Source organism: Oncorhynchus clarkii, chromosome 6 (genome assembly GCF_045791955.1).
Source record: "Oncorhynchus clarkii lewisi isolate Uvic-CL-2024 chromosome 6, UVic_Ocla_1.0, whole genome shotgun sequence".
NCBI lineage: Eukaryota > Metazoa > Chordata > Actinopteri > Salmoniformes > Salmonidae > Oncorhynchus > Oncorhynchus clarkii.
In genome coordinates this window covers 33,259,688-33,279,764 of record NC_092152.1, presented here as the reverse complement: position 1 = coordinate 33,279,764, position 20,077 = coordinate 33,259,688, and the positions used below count along the sequence as shown (strand labels likewise).

At 40.5% G+C, this 20,077-nt stretch overlaps 1 protein-coding gene across 2 annotated transcripts in view; it reads right to left on the bottom strand.

Annotated features, from left to right (window-relative positions):
- LOC139411017 (IQ motif containing GTPase activating protein 2) overlaps nt 1-16,497 on the bottom strand; it is an 81,552-nt gene extending 65,055 nt beyond the window's left edge. Inside the window, exons 1-2 of one of the 2 annotated variants that reach the window (XM_071156798.1) lie at nt 16,154-16,497; nt 6,503-6,602 (exon numbers count right to left, since the gene is read on the bottom strand). In XM_071156798.1, coding sequence (XP_071012899.1) covers nt 6,503-6,602; nt 16,154-16,199 — 146 coding nt within the window. In that variant the 5' untranslated portion in view covers nt 16,200-16,497. The remainder of the gene's footprint in view (nt 1-6,502; nt 6,603-16,153) is intronic. The other variant, XM_071156799.1, reaches the window with a different exon arrangement.
- Nucleotides 16,498-20,077: the final 3,580 nt, after the last annotated feature.

Genomic DNA, 20,077 nt, shown 5'->3' with positions numbered 1-20,077 from the left:
TACTCTCCCTAGGAGTGGCCATCCTGCAAGGATGACTGCAAGAGCACAGCGCAGAATGCTCAATGAAGTTAAGAAGAATCCTAGTGTCAGCTAAAGACTTACAGAAATCTCTGGAAGATGCTAACATCTCTGTTGACAAGTCTACGATATGGTGTTCATGGGAGGACACCACGGAAGAAGCCACTGCTTCCCAAAAAACAACATTTCTGCACGTCTGAAGTTTGCAAAAGTACACCTGGATATTCCACAGCACTACTGGCAAAATATTCTGTGGATAAATGAAACTACAGTTGAAAAAAATGCCCAGTACAACATCAAAACCTAATCCCAACTGTAAAGTATGGTGGAGGGAGCATCATGGTTTGGGGCTGCTTTGCTGCCCCAGGGCCTGGACAGCTTGCTATTGTTGACAGAAAAATTAATTCCCAAGTCTATCAAGACATTTTGCAGGAGAATGTAAGGTTATCTGTCCACCAATTGAAGCTCAACAGAAGTTGGGTGATGCAACAGTACAACGACCCAAAACACAGAAGTAAATCCACAGAATGGCTTCAACAGAAGAAAATACGCCTTCTGGAGTCCTGAGCTCAACCTGATTGAGATGCTGTGACATGACCTCAATAGAGCAGTTCACACCAGAAATCAAAATATTGCTGAACTGAAACATGAAGATCAGATCAAATTTGATGACCAATTTATGCATCAGTCCAGGTATTTCCAAAGGGTTCACATACTTTCTTGCCACTGTAAACAGCTGCAAATTATCAAGATATCATGGTGTCACCAACAAAAACAGACCTATACAAAATGTAGCATATGGCATTCATTTTTCACACGCAAATAGCACTGTCGGGTAGTGCACGAAGCATGCCATTTCATGGGAGCAGCATCTCTTTTTCAACTCGAAGCAATGAGCCAAATCATTCATGTATGACAACACAATCATAAACAGAGTAGACTATAGGATAATAAATCCTTAGTTTATGCCCAGGTAAAACAATTTAGCTAATCTATATTTCCAAGTCATATTCTTGAAGATCAAGGGTTATTAAATTAATTGGAATGTCTTAGTCTTGGAGTATTTGGTATTTGGAAATAGCCATGGGATGGTTTTTCCAATACAGTCAATAGTAAAAACTATTTAATTGAAGTTCTAAGAAATTGAATATTTGTAGATACTTTTTAAGTAAATACATGCAATCAACTTGTGAAATATGTTAAAAGATAAAGAAGATAGTGTTTATTTCACCGGTCACATAATTTTTCATTATGAAGCTTACCATTAGTAGCCAGTCACGTGGTGTTTGTTTACAAGCAGACAACGGGAGACCGGAGCTTTGTGAGTCACTCACTGTTGTGCAGCACGCGCCAAGTGATCTAGTTACAGTTATGGAATTCACAACTAAATATCTCATAACTATTAAATGTACTTCTAAAATGTGCTAAATGCTCTGCAGTTGTGCATTCAGTTTACTAATTTAGTAGCTAGTTAGCCATCTAGCTAAGTGGTTAGCTTCTTCCAAAATCAAGCCTCGCTTGCCAGTAACAGCAGAGAATACCCTCCTGGATCAAGAGCCTTGCTGTCTAATACTAGTTTTGTGCATCCAGCCAACTGTGAGTAGCATTTTGGAGTTACTTGTATAATGTTAAGAACTGGGATATCTGTCCTGAAAATACAGTGCCTTTGGAAATGATTCAGACCACTTGACTCCTACACATTTTGTTGCGCTACAGCCTTATTATAAAATTGACTAAAAACACAATACCCCATAATGACAAAGCACATTTTTATTGCAAATACATTTAAAAAAAACTGATATTACATTTACATAAGTATTTGACCCTTTACTCAGTACTTTGTTGAAGCACCTTTGGCAGCGATTACAGCCTCAAGTCTTCTTGGGTATGACGCTACAAGCTTGGCACATCTGTATTTGGGGAGTTTCTCCCATTCTTCTCTGCAGATCCTCTCAAGCTCTGTCTGGTTGGATGGGGAGTGTCACTGCACAGCTATTTTCAAGTCTCTCCAGAAATGTTAGATCAGGTTTAAGTCCGGTCTCTGGCTGGGCCACTCAGGGACATTCAGAGACTTGTCCCAAATCCACTAACGCGTTGTCCTGGCTGTGTACTTAGGGTTGTTGTCTTGTTGGAAGGTGAACCGTCGCCCCAGTCTGAGGTCCTGAGAGCTCTGGAGCAAGTTTTCATCAAGGATCTCTGTACTATGTGCCGTTCATCTTTGCCTCAATCCTGACTAGTCTCCCAGTCCCTGCCGTTGAAAAACTTCCCCACAGCATAATGCTGCCACCACCATGCTTCCCGTAGGGATGGTGCCAGGTTTCCTCCGGACGTGACGCTTGGCATTCAGACCAAAGAGTTCAATCTTGGTTTCATCAGACCAGAGAATCTTGTGTCTCATGTCCTGAGAGTCTTTAGGTGCCTTTTGGCAAACTCAATCATTTAAGAATGGAGGCCACTGTGTTCTTGGGGACCTTCAATGCTGCAGACATTTGTTGTACCCTTCCCCAGATCTGTGCCTTGACACAATCCTGTCTCGGAGCTCTACGGACAATTCCGTCAACCTCATGGCTTGGTCTTTGCTCTGATATGCACTGTCAACTGTGGGACCTTATATAGGCAGGTGTGTGTCTTTCCAAATCATGTCCAATCAATTGAATTGACCACAGGTGTACTCCAATCACGTTGTAGAAACATCAAGGATGAGCATTGGAAATAGGATGCACCAGAACCTCAATTTCACCTCTCATAGCAAAAGGGTCTGAATACTTGTTTTTGCTTTGTCATTATAGGGTAGTGTGTGTAGATTGCTGAGGATTTGTATTTATTTAATCCATTTTAGAATAAGTCTAATTTAACAAAAAGTGGAAAAAGTCAAGTGGTGTCAAAACTTTCCGAAGGCACTGTAGTTTAGGTCAGAGACTGTATAAAATGTTTGCAATACGCTCGTTGACATTTAGTTAGCATTCTCTATGGGAGTTTACATGTACTTGTTAGCATGGCTAACCTACGATTTACAAAGGCTCAGTGGGATTTGAAAATAGCTCCCCTTGTGTTCAGTTCCGGTATTACCGAATATTCCAGTATGACACAAGGTCAGTATAAAAAAGTATGACAATAAGGATATCGCCCAAGACTAGAATGACTTTAGTTTTTAATATAAAAAAAAAAAGCCTAATCGTATTATCTTTAGTAGAAAGCAATGGATTAGAAGAAGCATAACCAACCCAAAGTCAAATGTAACATCCAATTATTGCCAGCTATGTCAACTTTTAATATTGATTAATCTTGCAATAGATGTCGTTCAATTGGTAATATTAATTTGTGTCTTCTTCAAATACCTTTTTTAAAGGCAAGTTACACCACTTTTCAACCTCATTTTCATTATCTCCAGCACAATACCAGTGTCAACATAGTTGAAATGGGGGCATTTCTACATTTTGCATTAATTTAAAAGTTCTAGCCGATGACGTCATCAAAAGTGAAAATAGGGATTTTCAAACAATGACATTCTCGATGATGTGGGGAGCAAGAAAATACCCTTCCTCTGGCTAGAAACTTATTGCAGGTTTTGAAAACCACTGTTATTCTTACTCTGTGATGTCACAGAGAAGCATTCTTTAGGACCTTTCTCTTATCTTTTTTTAACTACAGATCATAGAAACGTATATTTTTCACATATGTAGACACTGGTATTGTGCTGGAGATAATGAATGAGGTTGGAAAAGCTGTGATTCCACTTTAAGGGGAAAGTAATCTAAAAGTTATGTTAATGATTACAATTTTGGAAAGGTAACCAGTAACTGTAACTGATTACATTTAGAAAGTAGCCTACCCAACCCTGCCTGCTACTGTCTAGGTGCGTGGTGAGAGGGCTGTCTCTTCCAGGTTAACAGGACAGAGTAGTTTGTCAGACTCCATATTACACTTTGACAGAGACACAGATCCATGACACCAATAAAGTCACAAATGATACCACTACAGATATAGGATCTTAATTTGAGAAAGTTTGCTACAGCAGAAAAATAATCCTGCAGCAAAAGGAAATGTGAATTATTATATGGGTTATGAATGAACATTTTTGTAGGGGCTGATACTTTTTTCATGAGGAAAAAAGTAGAAATTAAACTTCAGAAGCCTTTTTAAACCTTAAATACACACGTTTTACATTTCCTGCATTGCAGGAAAGTTCTCCAGCAACAGGCTGTTTAAATTAAGATACTACATATGCACCAATTCTCTGTTCTCTATCAAATCAAAGTCCACATTCTACAGTCAAACTTGAATCCAAAATCCCACCAGGGGGCCAATGTAGTCATACCAGTGCACAGCAAACTCTGACCTCGACACATACACGTTAGAAGTGTTCAAACCACCCACTGGTTGGTGATATAACCATGGTACTGATATAGCAGCTTGGATTTTGGTATGATTATTCTGGGTTGCTTGCAGAGGTGTGGTAGGGAAGTCCTAAAAAAAAGCATGCCAGAACACGAGAGGGGACGCTTCCTGTTAGGTGCCTTCACACAGAGGACAGGAAGTGGTTCAGTATCAGATACGCTTAAAGCTCTCAGGAAAAGTCAATGTTGTTTTTTCATCAACCAATATTTTATTACTGTATGTCATCAACCAACTGTATTAAGAATCCTTCACACTAATCTTTTTTTTAATATACACTACCGCTCAAAGGTTTGGGGTCACTTAGCAATGTCCTTGTTTTTGAAAGAATACCACATTTTTCATCCATTAAAATAACACCAAATTGATTAGAAATACAGTGTAGACTTGGTTAATGTTGTAAATTACTATTGTAGCTGGAAACTGATGATTTTTTATGGAATATCTACATAGGCCCATTTTCAGCAACCATCACTCCTGTGTTCCAATGGCACGGTGTATTAGCTAATCCAAGTTTATCATTTTAAAAAGGCTAATTGATCATTAGAAAAATATTTTGCAATTATGTTAACACAGCTGTAAACTGTTGTTCTGATTAAAGCAGCAATAAAACTGGCCTTCTTTAGACTAGTTGAGTATCTGGAGCATAAGCATTTGTGGGTTCGATTACAGGCTCAAATTGTCAAGAAACAAAGCACTTTCTTCCGAAACTCGTCAGTCTATTCTTGTTCTGAAAAATGATGGCTATTTTTTTGTGAGAAATTGCCAAGAAACTGAAGATCTCATAAAACGCTGTGTACTACACCTTTCACAGAACAGCAAACTGGCCCTAACCAGAATAGAAAGAGTGGGAGGCCCCAGTGCACAACTGAGCAAGAGGACAAATACATTAGTGTCAAGTTTGAGAAACAGACCGCTCACAAGTCCTCAACTGGCAGCTTCATTAAATAGTACCCGCAAAACACCAGTCTCAACGTCAACAGTGAAGAGGCGACTCCGGGATGCTGGCCTTCTAGGCAGTTGCAAAGAAAAAGCCACATCTCAGACTGGCCAATAAATAGAAAAGATTAAGATGGGCAAAAGAACACAGACACTGGACAGAGGAAGATTGGAAAAATGTGTTATGGACAGACAAATCTAAGTTTGAGGTGTTCCGGTCACAAAGAAGAACATTCGTGAGACACAGAATAAATGAAAATATGCTGGAGGAGTGCTTAACGCCATCTGTCAAGCACGGTGGAGGCAATGTGATGGTCTGGGGGTGTTTTGGTGGTGGTAAAGTGGGAGATTTGTACAGGGTAAAAGGGATCTTGAAGAAGAAAGGCTAATACTCCATTTTACAACGCCATGCCTTACCCTGTGGACGGCGCTTAATTGGAGTCAATTTCCTCCTACAACAGGACAATAACCCAAAGCACAGCTCCCAATTATGCAAGAACTATTTAGGGAAGAAGCAGTCAGCTGGTATTCTGTCTATAATGGAGTGGCCAGCAGTCACCGGATCTCAACCCTATTGAGAAGTGCCCATCATGGAAGCATGGGGTGAAATCTCTTCAGATTACCTCAACAAATTGACAACTATAATGCCAAAGGTCTGCAAGGCTGTAATTGCTGCAAATGGAGGATTATTTGACGAAAGCAAAAGTTTGAAGGACACAATTATTATTTCAACTAAAAATCATTATTTATAACCTTGTCAACATCTTGACTATATTTCCTACACACACTACAGTAGTGGCCCCATGTTGACATTGTGGGCTCTAAAGTGTGAATGAGATTACAATAGCTGTCCTCTTAAGCATCTCAAGCACGAACGTCAATTCTTCCTTTAGTCCAATGGGAACCAAGCTCTCTTAGATGTCAGTTAGTTTACCTGAATCCCCAGCAGAATCAGTAGTTATCAGCAGGAGTGCTAGTCTGTCTTTTGAGTCATGTACTCAACTGCTTATCACACACTCCAATGAGCTGCATTAGAGTCTGCTGTCATCTGAAGAGAGCAGACATGTACACCAAAAAGCCACTCAATATATCACAATCTACTGCCCCTTCTCATGGCATGCCTCTCCTCCCACTACTCCTCCTCTCTTACCGTTTGGCCTCCTCCAGGTGACAGAGGTACTCGTAGGCAATGTTTTGTCGTCTCCTCTCGTCCATCTCCTCCGCCGAGATCCTCTCATCGTCCTGAATGGCTGCAGACAGAAACAAAACATGAACTAACTATTTACAGTTACAGCATGATGCACACGGGCAAGTGGGGAGAGGGAGAGGATTATCTGGTGTTTTACCTCATAAATGTTGGGTTTGACAAATAAAAAATACAACAACATATGATCCTTTCTTTAAAAAAATGTAATAATCAAAAAACCTGCCTAGTAGTATGATACTTGGGACAGTGTTACCTCGCTTTATAACACAGTAATATTCCAAAGAGAGGTCTGCATTACTTGACCGTCTCCTCCTATTACTACAACCTCAGTATTCAGACAGAGCTGACATTAAATCACATGGTCTACTGGGTCTCTCTGAGAGCTGCATGTGAACAGAGGGGTTAGTAGGCAGCCTGAGAGCCACTTAAAACAGGCAGTCGGAGGAAGTCAGAGGAGCAAGTGATTCAGCTGAGTTGACATTTACCTGCCCACTAATGAGATCCCCTCCCCCTGATGCGCCTGAACTCTTCTTAATCCAATCAAATCCCTTTATTTCTGGCTGATTGGAACACACTGATTGGAACATTGCCTCTAGTTTTATCTTATCTTGATTATTGCCCAGTCATATGTTCAGGTGCTGCAAATAGGACCTAGAAAAACTGCAGCGGGCCCAGAACAGAGCGATACGTCTTGCTCTTCACTGAAATCAGAAGGCTAATATCTCTCTTGACTAAAAGCATTACTTCTTTCTCTAAGAAACATTATTGAAAATTCTCAATTGTTTGCAGTCAACTTACACACAGCTCTGACACACCCACTTATCCCACTAGGCATGTAATCAGGGGTCTTTTCAAAGTCCTCAAATCCTAGTGCTGACCGATTAGTGCTTTTTGAGGTCGGTTCGGTTTAGATTATTAAAAAATAATCACAATTTTCACAATAAAAATACACTATGCATTATGTGGGTTGAATGCTATAACACAGAATAAAACAATTAATGAAAGTCCAATGATGGTAATGACTGGTTTTCACATATAAACCATCAGTTATTCAGAGTACTTTAATAAAATATTTCACTTGTGTATTACATTTGTTTTATTTGACTATAATTTTCACTCCAAGTCAACTCATCTCTATAGAGCTGCTTCCTATGCTGTCTGACAAATATCACAATTTTAGTAGTTCTTCAAAGTAAATAAGGCCTACCATTATGACCGCTGAATAACAATACCTGGCGAAGCAACTGCTCTCTATGTATCCCCTCTTGATCACGCATTCGTATCTCTTACGTAGCAGGCGTAAAGGAAACAGACCGGACAAGTGGCCACGCAATGGATTATGGTCATTGTACTTTACACATTTTCTGCAACATTGGCCTGTTGGAAACTGCAACTCCCTACTACATCGCACAGTTCGGGCATGATCCAATTTATCTCTCGAGAAACTGCAATTGAGCTCACAGAAAAAAACAGAACAAAATGCAACTCAAATAATTGAACCTTACTTGGTCAATTAGTTGTTTAAAAAAATGAAAAATAACCAACATTTTAGTTATGCAGAATAAATTCCAGAAAATGTACAGTATTATATAGAGCCATGATTGCACAGAACTCCCATCTCCCTTCCAAATGAACAGCAAACCTGGTTAAAAAAAACAAAGCAACACCTCACAGCAAAACAGAGATATGTACCGATATGTATGCAGTTATGTTCTTGAGCTGTTCTTGTCTATTAATGTTCTGTGTCAAATCAAATCGTATTGGTCACATCCACATGGTTAGCAGATGTCATTGCGAGTGTAGTGAAATGCTTTTGAGCTTCTAGTTCCCAAAAGTGCAGCAAAATCTAACATGTAATATAACAATTCCAACAACAACTACCTAATGCCTACAGTAACTGGCTAGGAAGTTGTGGACCCCAGGATGAGTAGCTCCTGCTTTCACAACAGCTAATGGGGATCCTAATAAAATACCAAATACCATCCAGCTCCTGAGATTGGGCCTCATAACAGGGAGGATTGGACTGGTTGGCCCAAGTGGCAGTTACTGAGGCTGTACAGTACATGGAGAGTGTGAGGTGAGTATATACACATGTATTCTACATCTGATGAGTGCATGTCTATGCTGCAACTCAGTCTGTAGAATGCGTGTAGTGGGTGGACCATTATTAAAGGGCTTAACTGGTTAAATCTGCAGACTGATTAGACCACAAAGTTACTGGAGCGACTGACTGAAAGTACCCTCAAGACTAGAGGTCGACCGATGAATCGGAATGGCCAATTAATTAGTACCGATTTCAAGTTTTCATAACAATCGATAATCGGCATTTTTGGACACTGATTGTGGCCGATTTCAAAAAAAAATAAATGTTAACCTTTATTTAACTAGGCAAGTCAGTTAAGAACACGTTCTTATTTTCAATGACGGCCTAGGAACAGTGGGTAAACTGCCTTGTTCAGGGGCAAAACGACAGAATTTTACCTTGTCAGCTCGGGGATTCCATCTTGCAACCTTCCGGTTACTAGTCCAATGCTCTAACCACCTGCCTTACATTGCACTCCACGAGGAGCCTGCATGGCAGGCTGACTACCTGTTACGCGAGTGCAGCAAGAAGCCAAGGTAAGTTGCTAGCTAGCATTAAACATATCTTATAAAAAAACAATCAACCTTAACATAATCACAAGTTAACTACACATGGTTGATGATATTACTAGTTTATCTAGCTTGTCCTGCGTTGCATATAATCAATGCGGTGCATGTTAATTTATCATCGAATCACAGCCTACTTCTCCAAACGGGTGATGATTTAACAAGCGCATTCGCAAAAAAAAGCACTGTCGTTACACCAATGTGTACCTAACCATAAACATCAACGCCTTTCTTAAAATCAATACACAAGTATATTTTTTAAACCTGCATATTTAGTTAATATTGCCTGCTAACGTTAATTACTTTAGTCACTTCTCTTGCATTCTGTGCAAGCAGAGTCAGCGTACATGCAGCAGTTTGGGCTGCCTGGCTCGTTGCGAACTGTGTGAAGACCATTGCTTCCTAACAAAGACCGTAATTAATTTGCCAGAATTGTACATAATTATGAAATAACATTGAAGGTTGTGCAATGTAACAGCAATATTTAGACTTAGGGATGCCACCCTAATTAAGTCTATGATTTCATCTATGATGATTTGATAGAGCAGTCTGACTGAGCGGTGGTAGGCAGCAGCAGGCTCGAAAGCATTAATTCAAACAGCACTTTCGTGCGTTTGCCAGCAGCTCGTCGCTGTGCTTCAAGCAGTGAGCTGTTTATGACTTCAAGCCTATCAACTCCTGAGATTAGGCTAATGTAACCGATGTGAAATGGCTAGCTAGTTGGCGGGGTGTGCGCTAATAGCATTTCAATCAGTGACATCACTCGCTCTGAGACCTTGAAGTATGTGTTCCCCTTGCGCTGCAAGGGCTGCGGCATTTGTGGAGCAATGGATAACGATGCTTCGAGGGTGGCTGTTGTCGATGTGTTCCAGGTTCGAGCCCAGGTAGGGGCGAGGAGAGGGACTGTTACACTGGCAATACTAAAGTGCCTATAAAGAACATTGAATAGTCAAAGGTATATAAAATGCAAATGGTATAGAGAGAAATAGTTCTATAATTACTACAACCTAAAACTTCTTACCTGGAAATATTGAAGACTCATGTTAAAAGGAAACACCAGCTTTCATATGTTCTCATGTTCTGAGCAAGGAATTTAAATGTTAGCTTTTTTACATGGCACATATTGCACTTTTACTTTCTTCTCCAACAGTTTGTTTTTCATTATTTAAACCTAATTGAACATGTTTCATTATTTATTTGAGGCTAAATTGATTTTATTGATGTATTATATTAAGTTAAAATAAAAGTGTTAATTTAGTATTGTTGTAATTGACATTATTACAAATAAATAAATACATACATAATATTTTTTTTTTTTTTAAACATTTTTAACAATAAAATAAAATAAAAAAATTGGCCGATTGATCGGTATCTGCTTTTTTTGGTCCTCCAATAAATCGGTATCGGCGTTGAAAAATCATAAATCGGGCGACCTCTACTCTGGCAGGCTCGGAGACAAGACAATTCAGCTGACTGAGTAGCCTAGGCTACATCTCTGCAAAGCCCATTCATTCAGAATAACGGAGTATACTGCTGACACTGCGCACACACACACACACACACACACACACACACACACACACACACACACCTTGGTGAGCATTGCAAATTAGGCCTAGAACTCTCGTTAACAAATCCCAGCAGAAATCAGGCCTAATTGGTGCCCCTTTATTGGAACATACCAGTGACATCTAGCCCTGTAGCTCTTGTAACCTACTCGCACTGGGGCAGGTGACAAAGACAAGCTTACCCAAAAACTACAACACACACCTCATCATAGTCTTACTGAGGGGCAAATTGTGACGCAAGGGTCTGCTTGAAACATGACTTAATTGGACAAGCCATTGCACTTCTAGTTTAGGGGTGAATTAATAAAAGGGTCTGTTCACCCTGAAGTGATGATGCCAAAAAACAAAATATGTGGGGTGGGGTGGGGCGGATGGACAGACACATGAGAGGGTTGTGAAACAGGACAGTACAGGGCAATGAACCCGGACATAAACTCAACTGAACATCTCTCATTTCAGAGACCTGACAGTTGTGCAGCAGAGCTTTAGAGGATATGTAGAGAAGGGAGAAACTCTCCAAATACAGGTGTGCCAAGCTTGTAGCGTCATACCCCAAAACTTGAGGCTGTAATTGCTGCCAAAGGTGCAAAGGCTCTGAATACTTAAGTAAACATTATATTATTATTAGATTTTTTTACTGTTTTTGCTTTGTCATTATCGGGTATTGTGTGTAGATTGACGAGGGGGAAAAAAACTATTGGCCTGAGTACCAGGCCATTAGGACCTGATGGTCATTAGCAAGTTAAGTACTACCAAAGCATGTCCAGAGTGCATAAGAGGAGATTACCGTGACTCAATGGTCACGTGGAATTTTACTGCAGTCATGACTTGGTGTGGCGGTAATACGGTCACCGCAACAGCCCTAGCTGAAACTCAGAGTTTCGCATTTCAGTACAATCTCCCTCAGTATTTTATGTCCACATTTTCCAAAAACGAAAAATGTCACCTCCAAATTAAGATTCAACGATGTCTGCAGAGTGAATGGGGTGTCAACATAATATGACATATTGATTTCGAAAAAAATCTATTATTGAACTACAGCAAATGAAGTGGGATAACATCCGGTAACAGAATTGTGGTGATATAATTTCATCACGGTCCCTGATCTGTATTACAAATAAATACATAAGAGAGAAATGAGAATATATGTTAAAGACGTGGGTTTTCGATAACGGAATTTCAAGGCACAAGGCAATGTTTACAGAAGGCCCAGGGTAAGATCTATGACCATAGGATCCATCAGCCTGAAGGCCACTGGGCCAGCTGTGTTATTGAAGGGGACCAGAGTGTTGGTAAACTCTCACCCCTGAGGCATTGGATCCCCAGGACATCCGTTACACACACTACATGGAAGGCCAGCCTGCCTGTTGACTGTGCTGGGCCATATTTAATCCGTCGCTTCCTTCATCCGTCAGAACACCAGGAGTAATGGAGGGAAGGGAGAATAAATACACACACACACACACACTTTGGGATATTATTTCTGACGATATATCATATTGCTTTGACAATATCGCAATATTATTTGTCCTAGTTGGCTGTACCAGCACCAAAACAGTATTTATCCTTCATAGCTTGCTCTCCATCTTCTTTTTAAATAGGGAGACAATTTGTTTTCAGCACTTTTATTCATTTTCTCATGGCTCCCCCTTGTCCCTCTGCAGCAGACATATGGTGAGCAATGTGAGGAACATCGAATTGCAATAAAATCACAGTATCTAATAGTCATACATATATCATTTTGAGTGGTGGGAATCGCCATACATATCGTATAGGCATCGAACTACCGTGATATCATATTGTGAGGTCACTGGCAATTCCCGTCCTTAAACACCACTGGGCATGATTTATAGACTTGATGACTCATTCCTTGTTAAGGTAATGTTTTTCTACCCTGAGGGAGTGACAAATCAAGACACACGAGGTGCTAAGGACCCATGCCATAGTATTACAAATACAGAGAAAGGGCTCCAGGTGTAGCCAAGAGAGACAGTACCACCTTGCTCTGGGGTGTGTAAGTCCAGTCATAGAGGGCCACAGTCATGCTAGTGTTAGTTTCTCTCCGCTCCTTAATTGATCAATTACGGTTTATTGATTGGCTAGAGACCCCATACACCTGCTTACCAAGGTCTTAAATCAGTCTCTGATTAAAAGGCCTTGACTCAAAAAACAGCTTACGGTGTTGCCTTCCAAGACCAGAGGTGTGCATCACTAATCAGATAGGCTACATAATCAATTGTTCTCAAATAGGTTTGGTAGTCTAGACCGCACACTACATCTCACTACAAAACTCCATTCCACCAAGGCGCAGCAGCAACCATGTCCGAGTGCTTTACTGCAAAGCCTTGATAAGGACAGGTGATGCCAATTAAGGGGATCATCAAAGGAAAATGGCATCCCTTGAGAGGGCAAGAACAAGACGTCAGGTGAAGTGCAGTATTATCATAAGGAGATGTATACTTAGAATACGGAGGAGGAATGGAGGCAAAAGTAAGGCATAGGATGTCAAATAGTGAGGGAGGAAGAGGGTCAGCTTGAATTGGTTCAAAGTTGTGGGGAAAAGGCAGATGGTTTGTTAAAGAAGAATGGTAGAAAGTATAAGCAGTCTGAGCTGTATGCCAAATCGAAGACAGGAGGAGACATTGAAGTGATTGAGGGAGAGGTATCGGAGGGGGTATGGTGTGGTGAAGTCCTCAGAGCCTGAAGCTTGCACTGAGGGTCAGGATAAAGAAAAGTCTGACGGTAGGAGTGACATTTTTGGAAAAAGTGGCAAACCCATTTGTGGTTTCGGGGTGGGTGAAAACAGAGTTGGGTGCTGTGGAATCGGTGAAGGTAACCAGAAGTGGTCTGGTAATAATTTATTGATTTATTGTGTTTCTGCTGGTCAGAGGGAGCAGGTGCTCTATTTTAAAAACAAATGGGGACAAGAGAGGAATTGTTGTGCTCTCTCAAAAAAAAAGGTGCCATCGAAAGGAGTGATTACTGGGGTAGCGGTAAATGTGAAAGTTGACCAACTGAAGGGGAAGATTCCCGGTGTTTGTGATGCTAGTCGTTTGGTGCGACGCATACAGGGTGGCGTGAGTGGTGAAACAGAAGTCATTTTCTGTTCTTTAGAGTTTTGATGTTGAGTCTGCCCGATAAAGTGATGTTATAAATAAGTTATCCTGTATGAGCTTGTGTCGAATACATTACATTGTTACACGTGTCAAGCTTATGTGGCAGTACTGTGTAGGAAGGAGGGAGGTTCCTAGGTGTGAGAAGTCTGCAGAAGGGCATGAGACAAAGGAATGTGTAGCATTGGGGAAAGTCGTTATGAGTAATTGTAGGGGTGCCCATGGGGTTGGGGATCAGAAATGCCTGGTGCGAGAGAGGCAGGTTGAGGTTTCCAGAAGTTGTCATATGCTGAGACAGTGTAGAAAGTAGAGGAAAATGGGTCAAGGGGGAGGGATCCCGAGAGGAGTAGATCTGTACAGAGGGATATGCCAACAAGCGATATATGCTTCAGTAAGATTTGATTTGTTTATAGTAATGGTTATTAACTGTACTGCAGGGATGAAATGTAAGTCGCAGAAAATTGAGGTTGTGGTGGCAGCTGCAGGGGTATTAGGGTGTACGAGTGTGTGGTTAGATGGTAGGGTATTTGTTGTTTTATTTATATATTTCTTATTTTCAAGCAAAGTATAGGGGAGTTATCCCCCAGTCTAGTAGGTATATCAACATTTATTGGATGCCAACCGCTGTTAAACCTCATCGAAGATGATATGGGGATCGCCAGTCAGTGTCCCAGCTTGCAAACCGTGAGGCTTTTGGTTTGTTTGGTGGCCATGAGGCCTTTCGTTTTGATTCTTTAGTTTAGGCATGCCTGTTAATAGTTTTCATTTTTGTATATTTGTTTCCATCACCATCTGAACATAATAATCCGCTTGGGCTCGCTGACCCAAAGGAATCAATATAGAACCTAGACCCAAGACCCGATCCGGGACTCGAGCGGATCCGGATCCGGAATTCTAAATAAAAGTCACGGGTCTGATATGATTGTCATGGGTGTGTGTAATCTTAACTGACTTGTCCAGAAGGACCCATACAGACCCAAATGAGACTGCTGCAGTAGAGAAAGAAAAATTGCATAATTGACCCTGCTGTTCTTTGTTTTTCACAAGAGTGGCGTGTATAGCTTGATGTTGGCCAAACACAAGTCATCAAAGTGGCAGTAGGCAACAGTCATAGAGTCTCCGCGTGGGGCTCCCTCCTCCTAGTGTCACTCACTCACAGTAGCTTGCTGTGTGCAAGGCCCCTGCTAGAGCGTCACCTCTATACCTCGTGCTTTATCATCTCTGGTTAATAAAGTAACTTAAATTGACTTTGCTGCTGCTTCTCTCACTCGGATCGGGTTTGACCAGGTCTATACAAAACAAGTGTAGTTCTAGTGTCCGTTCCAAACGGTCTCAATATTTAAAAAATGTATTTATGAATATCTGAGTCGGATGGGAAAGCCCCAGGTCCATTTCGGAACGTTTCCTAGAGGCTTCTAAGGAGTAAGGACCACCTCTGCCCTTCCAATAATAAACTCATGTTGTGTTAATGACACATCCACTGCAAACAATACCTTCAACCTTTCCTGTTTGGACCCTTGGAGTCAGAGTTAATGTTAAAACAGAAAACAACCATGTCAGGCCAACAAACAGTTTGAGGCATTTCCACTATAGCTGACAATGCAGCTAAGCTATTCACTGGTTTGTCTCAGAGAAAAGACTATTGACCTGATTGAATCTCACACCATTGCACTTTGCCATTGCGCTCAGATCTGAGTGAGCATAGGCTGAAATGTTGTCAATAACACACAGGTCTAAAGTGACAAACAGGTAAACATGTTATTGTCGTTTGAAACCTTAGGAGATGTATTGACTGTTAAATTGCTGTAACAGTAATAGAAAAAAAGTTAATATTTAACCACTGCGAAAATGCCTTCTGTCTGAGGACCTGGACTGTCGACTACATTAATTGTGTACTAGGACTAGTCATATTACTGTAAGGTTATATTTCACAACTGTAAGGCCTTAATGGCAAAGTTTAGTTGTTTGCGACGGGCAATTTGTCTGTCTGAGGGACATGGGTATGAGGTGCAGGACACACAATGTGATAGGCTTCTGAAATCTTACACCTAAATGCGTAAGAGTCCAAGTTTAATTATATTTATTAAACTATATTTCATACGGTGAACTGCTCGTCATCGAACTTCTTGCTGTGCATAAGCGCGTGTGGTTCGCCCTGCCAAAACAACTTTTACAAAACCACTCGTTTAATTTAAAAAACATGTAGGCTACAACAACAAAAAATGTCTATTGAATTTATTTTCAAATGGGTCACTTTTACTTACTTCCATAACGTGGCTTGTGTGAATTCGCTTTTTCTTCATAGTACATCCTGCCTCGGTTCCTTCGGTTATAAACTTAATGAATGTAGCCCAGTCAAACCAACGCTAGCTAGCAGCAAACCATAAACCGCACCTCGAGTTATAAGTTCAATATGAAACAAAAAAAAAAGCTAATTTGAAGTGGTGCCACTATCAATAGTAGCGGCTAAACAGTTTTCTAAAGTTCCTTTCCGTCGAAATGCACCGCATGCCTCCTATCACTCGCTCAGCAGAACTCCCATCGCGTTCACCCTTGATGGAATCATGTCAGAAAGAGCTTGTCATTCAATTCCCCTCTGGTCCAGTGCAAGTGTTCACAGAGGGTGCGCTCTGAACTGACCAGACCGCATTAATGCTTTAGCCGTCTCTAGCACCACCTGGTGGTTAATTTATCATGACATTATGTCCCTCTCTTGCTAGAATATGGGCGACAAAATAGCATCGGTGAAAAAAGTACATAATTGTCATATTTGAGTAAAAGTTAAGATACCTTAATAGAAAATGACCCCACTAAAAGTGAGTCACCCATTAAAATTATACTTGTGTAAAAGTCAACAAGTATTTGGTTTAAATATACTTACATATCAAAGGTAAAAGGAGATATATAAAATCATTTCAAATTCCTTATATTAAGCGAATCAGACAGCACGATTTTTTAAATATATTTTTTTATGGATAGCCTGGGGCACACTCCAACACTCAGATAATTTACAAACAAAGCATTTGTGTTTAGTGATTCCGCCAGATCAGATGCAGTAGGGATGACCAGGGATTTTCTCTTTAAGTGCGTGAATTAGACAATTGTCCTGTCCTGCTAAACCTTCAAAATGTAACAAGTACGTTTGTGTGTCAGGGAAATGTATGGCGTAGAAATTGCATGATTTTCTTTAGGAATGTAGTGGAGTAAAAGTAACAGTTGTCCAAAATATAAATTGTAAGTACAGATACCCCAAAAAACGACTTAAGTACTACCTTAAAGTATTTTTACTTAAGTACTTTACACCACTGCAAAATAGCCTCGAGATGGCAAATGAATAGGTGAAGATGTGGTGGCTATCTTGTCTATGGAATCATTAGAATAAAATGGTAGTTTTTTAAAAGTTGATGTAGTTGGTATATCAAAAAATGCATGGATAGTTTGGGATGACATGACACTTGGCTTGCAGACATCAGCATAGTTGTGGACTCCAGTCACATGACTTGGACTGTCTGACTCCAGTTACACATTTTATGACTTGAGATTCGACTTGATAGAAAATAAAATAACCTGGACTTGGAGCCTCAAGACTTGGGATTCGACTTTGATTTAAGACTGATACCTTGAATTTATGTGGCCAGGTTTTGTAATGCTTTGTCACTCATTTTGTGTCACAGAGTCTATGTGGACGACTCTACACGCAGCCAGAGACAGCAGCCGCAGCACTGCACTTGCAAAAAAAACTGCAACAGATTGGCTAGTGAACCGCACACTCGGCACTCTGGTTGAACTAGAAAACTGTCAATCAATACAGGTCGGAGGTGAGCTAGGGAACAGATATAGGATCTGGTAAAGCGCAAACGTCAGATTATAGGAAGAAAGGATTGCCATAATAAATAAATATGCAGCTTCAAAAAGTATTTTCTGATCAAGAATATTAACTCAGCAATGGGGAAACAATTACTAGCATAGGCCTACTGGTATTTTGGTATGTAACAATTGCTTGAAATGTATAATTTACTTATGAAGCTTGCATTTGGAATTGGTTTAAAATGAATTATTACTGTGGCGAACACGCACCATAGTCGAGACTCTTCATTTGCGCTCTCCAAATTCCCACCAGTGGAGAGTGCTGTTTTTCTCTTGTTGAAACGCTTGCTCTTGCTTTCACACGTTTAAATGCATAGGCCCTATGTGATATTCCATCTGATACTAAAATAATTGCTAGCGTTTCATTATTCCATCCCTGTACCGTTTACCAATGTTACAATGGATGTGGATTTGATTTATTAGGATCCCAATAGATTTACTGGGGTATCGGCACAACGAAACATATTACAGACAAAAGACTACAATTTATGTACACACACTCACGTTCATGTTTTTAAATGTATCTATCAGTTACACGTACAGTGCACATGGAAATAGCCTTTTACATTGTAGAACCAGTTTATTGGTTGTAATTGCCTATTGGTTACTTGTATGATCCTGGGGTCCAATTGCTTATATTATGTAGGCCTACCTGTTTGAGCTTCTGTTACACAGATTCGATTTGGTTTCTTAAGGGGAAGCTATACAGTCTTTCCCTGTACTCGAGGCTATTTCTTTTGGGCTATTACCGGTGTAAATTTGGTAAATCTACTTGTATATTTTGTATGATATGGTGCTTTCACCATTGGATCACCAGGACCTGTAAATACTGTACATCTACACATTGAACATGTCAACCTGCCTTGCCTTCTGCTGATTTCATGCCTTTACCACTGCTACAAGGTCCCTATTTAACAAATACATCATCAAAATGTGTTGTAGACAAAATAATGAAATGGGCTATCTGGTAGGCTCAATAAAAATAAAAAGATTTGTAGTTGAAAAAGTCATTGCATGTATAAAAAAATGTTTTACTTGACTTGAGACTTGACTTGAAATCTTGTGACTCAACTTGACTTGCTCTTAGAACCACTTGAGTCAAGACCTATTCTACTTTGGACTCGACTTGAGACTTGGATCTTGTTACTTGAGACTTGCTTGTGACTCGATTCATAGTGACTTGGTCCCACCTCTGGACATCAGAGAGGCTCACTTAATACACCAAGCTTGAAGTCAGCCAGGTGGAAGAGGTTCTGAGTCCCATATGGCTCCCTATCCCCTAGAGTGCACTACTTTGGACCAGGACCAATAAAGCTCTGGTCAAAAGTAGAGCTCTATAAGGGCTACGACTGGGCAATATATTGAATCTTAAGGTATACCAGTATCGACTCACATACATTTTTAACAATATGTTGATACAGTGCTAAATAAATGAAAAGTTATACAAATTGTGCTACTTCACTGTCAGTTTTGTCTTAGTTTGGTTGAGTATAAAACAATTAGAATGGTTGCTGTACCTTACATTTTTTTGAGAACATATTGTGATATGATATTTTGGCCACAGGCCTTGTCCTAATAAGGGCCCATAGGGCTCTGGTCAAAGGTAATGCATCATAAGCGCCAATAGAGCTCTGGTCAAAGGTAATGCATCTCAAGGGCCTATAGGGCTCTGGTCAAAGGTAATGCATCCTAAGGGCCTATAGGGCTCTGGTCAAAGGTAATGCATCTCAAGGGCCTATAGGGCTCTGGTCAAAGGTAATGCATCCTAAGGGCCTATAGGGCTCTGGTCAAAGGTAATGCATCTCAAGGGCCTATAGAGCTCTGGTCAAAGGTAATGCATCATAAGCGCCAATAGAGCTCTGGTCAAAGGTAATGCATCTCAAGGGCCTATAGGGCTCTGGTCAAAGGTAATGCATCTCAAGGGCCTATAGGGCTCTGGTCAAAGGTAATGCATCCTAAGGGCCTATAGGGCTCTGGTCAAAGGTAATACACTACTGTATAAAGGGGGTAGAGGGTCCTTCTGATAACAGCCATGCTTTTCAGTTCCTGGTAGAATGGGTTTATGGACAGGGATGAGAAATTAATGCTGGCTACACACTATCATGACAACCTAAACCCTACTTGTTCAGATATTTAATTTTCCATTCCAGCACTGTCCCAGCAATGGTGGATTACATAAATGCCCTATTTCACACATGTACAAGTGTGTATTAATATGCATGTGTGAATTGGAAATGCCATTATCAATGGTGACCCACAAGCAATAAGGGTTACATGCCTTGCTCAAGGGCACCTAGGCAGAGTTTACACCTTGCTCGGGG